Here is a 6193-nt window from a genome sequence, read left to right as displayed (position 1 = left end):
TACTTTCAATAAAAGAGAAAACTATACAGTTTAAATTCTTTTTTAACTTAGAATTTTTTTTTTCGAATGCGTTTATTAGAAAGTGTGGATCGAATGCGAAAAAAGTAATAATATTCATCTAACAAATATTAAATAATTTAACATTCTTTGATAAATGGCCAACAAAGTTTGCCCGACCCCGCGAATTGAACCAAAACCGATCTATAATACACGTTTTGTAGCAGTTTGAATGAAGGATTATGTTGCATCATTGAAGCATTTAGTATATTCAGCTTATTCAGTAGTTTTTATTGTTTACTTAAAACACTCGGCGTATATATTGATCGTGTAATTTCCGTCATTCAGAATAAAACAATTCTCTTGTATTCTTGGCAATTAAACCATGCGACATCATAAATACATTATGAATGTTTTCATTAATAGTTTCATCCATTCTTCGTCAAGTTAAAATACAAACAAATCTGCTTTTACAGTAAAATTTGAAAGATTTCCCTGCAGGTGTATCAGTGCTTTCCTTTTTTGGAATTTGTAGTGAAATTTAGCATAAATCTTCTGCAAAAAGAGAAATATTTTGAATTATATTCTTGAAATAAATGTAAAAGACTGTAATAAATCTTACAACTATTTATTAATATTATAAATAGCACACTAATGCTTAATAATAAATTTATACATAATATTTATTTATATAATATAATATCTAACATTTATATCTGCATTCCCGAATTTTTAACAATTTATATTTATTTTATTTTAGAAAATACACACGTTATGCCACATGCATTGAGGACACTGAGATATATAACATAGTACTATATAGTTTTTAATTATAAATAATAGAAATTTATCAAAATAAATTAAACCTTGTTTAAAAATACATTTCTCCTATATCAAAAATCGAATTAATTTCATTTGAATGATATTTAAATTAACCTCATAAGAAGAAAAACAATAAAAATACGGGAATCCAACATGAACTAAAACTGTCAATCAATCGCACTATATTAAGTTCTATTTTAAAATAGAATTAAATTAAAGACAAAAATCTCAACATTTAGCCTACCTTGAACGATGTCCTTTGGGAAATAATTCACAAAGATCTAAACATCTCATTTCTTACATTGGAATCATTTGAGACAGAAGAATGTGCTTGTGTTTTTATATATAGTGTTAAATTTATCACAGATTTTCAGTTGAATTAAATAATAAATCTCACTAGTTTTCAGTTTTTTCAAACACATCGGTTAGGAATTTTTTTGTTATTCGCTTTTCTCCTCTTTTGGCGACTTTGGTCGTTGAGATGAAGTTCCGTACATAGCTTCTCGCCATCTTGACGCAGCTTCTGCGGAAATAGACGTAGTTCCTGGTAGTACGACGGAGTAAGATGAAGATAACATTGGATAGATATAGGTAGCATAAGCATCCCATGGAGCTTGTGTTGGTAAATGGTGGTGGGAAGCACTGGGTCGGCCGTGTAATACATTTCCGATAGACCACAGTTCGGATTTCGACGTTGACGAAAACGATTCCGGTTTTATTTCTCCTGGTTCGGCGTCGTCTTGAGAATGAACTCTTGGTGAAAGCGTTCCATCTTCCATTGGAGAAGAAGGGGTTGAATTTGGTGACAAGGGAGCTTCTTCGTTGGAGTGTTGACTGTCAATTTCACACACGTCGACTGTTTCTCTATCTGTGTCAATCTCGATCTCGGATTCGCCATCATCTAAGTTATTATTTTCATTTTGTAGTGTTATTTGAGACCCTCGATGATTGTCGGGTGCTAATATACTTTCCATATCAAACAGACGCTTCTTAGCTGGCGGTCCGTTTCCCGTACCAGTAGCGGGCGAACACCCAGTTTCAATTTTTGACGTGTTCTCTACGACCTCGCTTAATTTTATTTCGTCGACTTTATCATCTTGGTACGAACCTTGCCAATTAACAGGTGTGGATGAGGGTGATGGACTAGGGCTATCTTCATCATCCGGTACAGCTAAACCCATATGTTTTCTCACTTTTCTCTGAGCTCGTCGTCTCCGGAAATCACCCCGGGAGAAGTCATCCAAATTAGCTGGATGAATTGCCCAATAATGTCCTTTACCATTAGCACTTCTCCCTGATTTAATAAAACAGTCATTTAAGGATAAATTATGACGAATACTGTTCCTCCAACCTGGTCCACGAGTTCTAAAGTAGGCATAATTATCTAGTATCCATTGGTAAATGTCACTAAGTATTAATTTCTTATCTTTGGAGCCGAGAATAGCCATGGAAATAAGTCCAATATAACTTTGACTTGGCTTTGGTTCCTCTTGAATGTAGCGAGCTCTTAGATCGTGTTTGTACAGATACGCTTGAGTGTACGGATCTGGAAGATGGGCATGGTACGGCGAAATTCCAAGTCCTGGATATCCTCGTAATCCGTACTGTAATCTAGCAGCATAATCACACAGTTGAGATCTTTGAACATCTAGTGGCAGATTTCCAACCCCTGGTGCAAACGGGAAATACGGTGACGGTGTTGGTATCTTCAAACCATAAGGTAAAATTGTCCCTGAATTCGAACTACACATGTTGAAGATGACAATTGTTAGAGGACCCAAGCTCACTGACAACTACTGTCGTTTTTCTAATATTAGTACACTGCTTATAAACTTCATGAAGCGTTAGATAATTAGGACTGTCAGCTATACGAATCCCCAGTCCGTCCCGCCCAATCACTGAATATTCACAGTGAATTCTATAGAAGTTGACGGTGCGTGTTGAATCGCTAGTTTATCATTGGTCTATTCTGTTTGATAATAAACGTGAATGGTGTATTATAATGGCTTGTATTCAAACTTCATCAGGCGATTACTCATCCTTTACAATACCATGATATCAGTCAATAATCACCGCTTAGCCAATAGCAGATCGACGTTTTCCACGGCTTCCTACAAACTTTTCTACAGTTTGCAGTATTGTTGATCACCAATTGCAAGTCGGATCGTATTAACACACCTAGTTGTTTTCTGGTAGAGATTTTTGTTTTCGGCACCTTCAGTGAAACAATGTTAAATATATCTACACGATTGTTTCGGCGTTATTTTTTTAAAACTTTTGGTTTGTTAGGGAATCAAAAAACAAAGTAGTTTCAAGATGGCAGCATTCGACATCGAAATTTTTTATATATCAATGTAATATTTTACTTTAAGAAAAAAACTTTCTTTTGAAATTTAATTATTTTTGTTTATGTTTTATTATTAAGAAATGTGATCCGAACAAATGAATTCGAATTTCAAAATTTGAAGATGATGATAATCTGAGATTCAACGAATAATAATAAATGATACATATCCGAAAATATGGAATTGTAAGCATAATGTTTCTCCCGTCTGAATTTAATATAAATGTTAGAACCGCCATATCATTAGCATTTAGGACAAGTTTGATCTCAGAGCATTCGTAATTTACAAAACGTTAGAGAAAAATGTAAAGAATTAATAAAGAAATGTAAATAGAAAACAAGATATAGGAAACCCCCGTTGTGATATCAAGCATGGTGATTTGTGTGTGATGTAGGGCTGTTTGGCTTGATGTGTCCCCCACCTACCATCAACTATTGTTAATTTGAGATAAACTTTACGCCTGTCAACAAAACTATTATATTTTCAACTTATTTGGGGGTGAATTTGTGACACAAGTGGTATCAAATTCTCAAATTTGTATACTCTATGGATTTAGTGGGATGTTTTATTATTATATGATCGCTCATTATTTCACATTAGTGGAAATCTTTGCATATTTTCCTAATATATAAAGTTATATGATTATAACAATCTTAGACAGAGCGCATTATGGGAAAATATAGACGTTGTAGTCAGAATGGGACATAAAGCGTGTTAACATTGTCGAAAATGGCATTGTTTTGTCTCAGACCCTGACCAGCTCAACAATTTAGCCATGCATATCACAGGTACGATTTTTTTGTAGAATCAAAGTGGTGGTCATTGAAGCACAGATTTGTTGAGAAAGATTTGTCATGGCAACATTGAACATTGAAAATTTGCAACTACGTGAGAACAGAACACGTTGGATTGAGCCCATAACATGATGTTACTCCACAGAGTGCTGAAGTTACAAAACAACACCTGCAAGGAATAGTAAAAATTTTAATTTTCTGATAACAATGCATTTGAGGTATAATTAACCATTTCATTACAGAGCAGACCTAATAAAAATATCCCATATCTCCAAAGCTCGAAATATTCTGAATTTCATTGATTCAATCTTTCCCATGACTGCTACAGTGGGAAATTAGTTTGGTCTTAAGTTTATTAAAGTTTAAAATCAATCTGATCCAATTTCTAATAATTATGAAAACCTGGTAAAAGTATCAATATTTGCGCATAAAATCTCGAAAAATTCGAACCTGGCGATCTCCTCAGATTACAAAAAATTAATGTAGAACAAAGATGTGGAAAAGGTCCTTAATTAATTTTGGCAGTTTATAGAGATTTAATCATTTTTTCAAATATCGTGATGGAATTCAGCATATATTTTATTGAAAAGAAAAACGTGGCTTATTGTATTGATATGATTTTACAAGTACAATTCACAACTGCAATGACTTAACTATTTAATAGAACTTTCCCAAAAGTTTCATACAAATCTGTTTCAAAAATGATTTTTAAGAACAATCGGTCACAGTTTTTAGTTTATTTCTAGAGAATCAATATGTATTAAGGGTTTCTTGTTTTGAAATAAAAGGTATTATTGTTTGTTAGAACGTTTGAAGGCAACATAAGATTTTAACATTGGCGACAACCTGGAGCAGTAACGATTAAATTGTCTTCTCGGTGAAATGTGGTGAATGAAAGGTATTAGTGACAATAATTAGAAACAGATTAGTTGGCAATTTTATACTGGATATGAGAGACCCAGGTGAGGCTGACTTGATGAAAAGTCCCAGAAATATGAGAAGCATTAGAAGGATTAGAGTTTGTTATTTGGCAATAAAAGGTCTTATTCTAAATAAAACGACCACACAATCAGAGTTGATACATGAATACTGGGGTCTTGGCAGTATTTTGTCAATAAGATCATTTAAATCAAAGATAATTATGTTTATAATAGATAGATTTAGTCATGTATTATTTTGTCAAATGGACATCAAAATCTGTTGTTAATTTTAAACTGAATTAAGCCATTGAGAACTGGGTTGATTTTGATGATAAATAATCGGAATAGAATGTTAAGTTTTCAAATATTTTGTACTGTCAACCTTTCAGTAATTAGAGAAGTGATCTATAACTGATTAAACATATCAATATCAACCTCCTTAATCCATTATATACATTTCTTGCCTAATGTTTCAAAATTTCGAATAATATTTTTATTATCAATACTGTTTTGGCAGTACGACACAGAAAAAATTAATAAATCCTTAAGTTCATCCTTTAGCCAGTTCGATGAAAATATAATAAGGTTACAGTCTGAATATTTGAAGACACGGGACTGCAAGTTTATTTGTAGTGTCGATGCAGTATGGTGCTCAGATAACAACAGCAACTTATGGTGGTCAATAAGTATCTCGAAAGCACAGAATACACATCTTTTCGTTGGATGGAGCCCAAATACAAAATATAAATCAACCTATATTCATATGATCAGAGCCCTCTTTCATGTTTGTTTAAAATTATAGGGGATGAGATATGAAAAGAAAACGAAATTATAAACATCTGAAAGTTCTCTTTTAATAATACATTTAAAAGAATCGAGGTGTTATATATGATGATACTGTTGACCAAAACATTACTAAAGAGCATTTTGTCTAATAGTCCGAGACACTAACTTTAACAGAAGACGGAAGGGATTAGTATTTGATTAGTATATACCAAGAGATAGTAGCTTCTCAATGCTTCACTTCCTATTCCATACAAAATTCGTTTTATAACCGACTGAAGGTGTACCTTACCATTTATGATTTGTTATTCTTGTCTTTCAGATACAAGTAGCTACATATTGAAATGGAAACAAAAGAAACTGTATAAAATATACTGTGTTTATCATTTCACATCCTTTTATTGCTTGGAAACTAAAGAATTGTTTCCAGTAGTAGTGTTCTATTGGTGGGGCTATCGGTTGCGTCAAAATCCTGCTTTTTCTTTTCAGTTTTGTTGATATAGAGAGTCTTGCGGGCTACATCTAATTATAA

At 32.9% G+C, this 6193-nt stretch overlaps 1 protein-coding gene across 1 annotated transcript; it reads right to left on the bottom strand.

The window, feature by feature from the left end:
- Positions 1–2003: 2003 nt before the first annotated feature.
- Positions 2004–2306, bottom strand: LOTGIDRAFT_79781 (hypothetical protein; the record flags this gene model as incomplete). Its single annotated transcript, XM_009045590.1, has 1 exon — positions 2004–2306. A coding segment is annotated over one exon (303 nt), but the record flags the coding sequence as incomplete, so codon positions are not given.
- Positions 2307–6193: the final 3887 nt, after the last annotated feature.

Source organism: Lottia gigantea (assembly GCF_000327385.1).
Source record: "Lottia gigantea unplaced genomic scaffold LOTGIsca_1, whole genome shotgun sequence".
Classification (NCBI taxonomy): domain Eukaryota; kingdom Metazoa; phylum Mollusca; class Gastropoda; family Lottiidae; genus Lottia; species Lottia gigantea.
The sequence above is the reverse complement of the archived record's forward strand: the minus strand, read 5'-3'. Positions and strand labels throughout refer to the sequence as shown.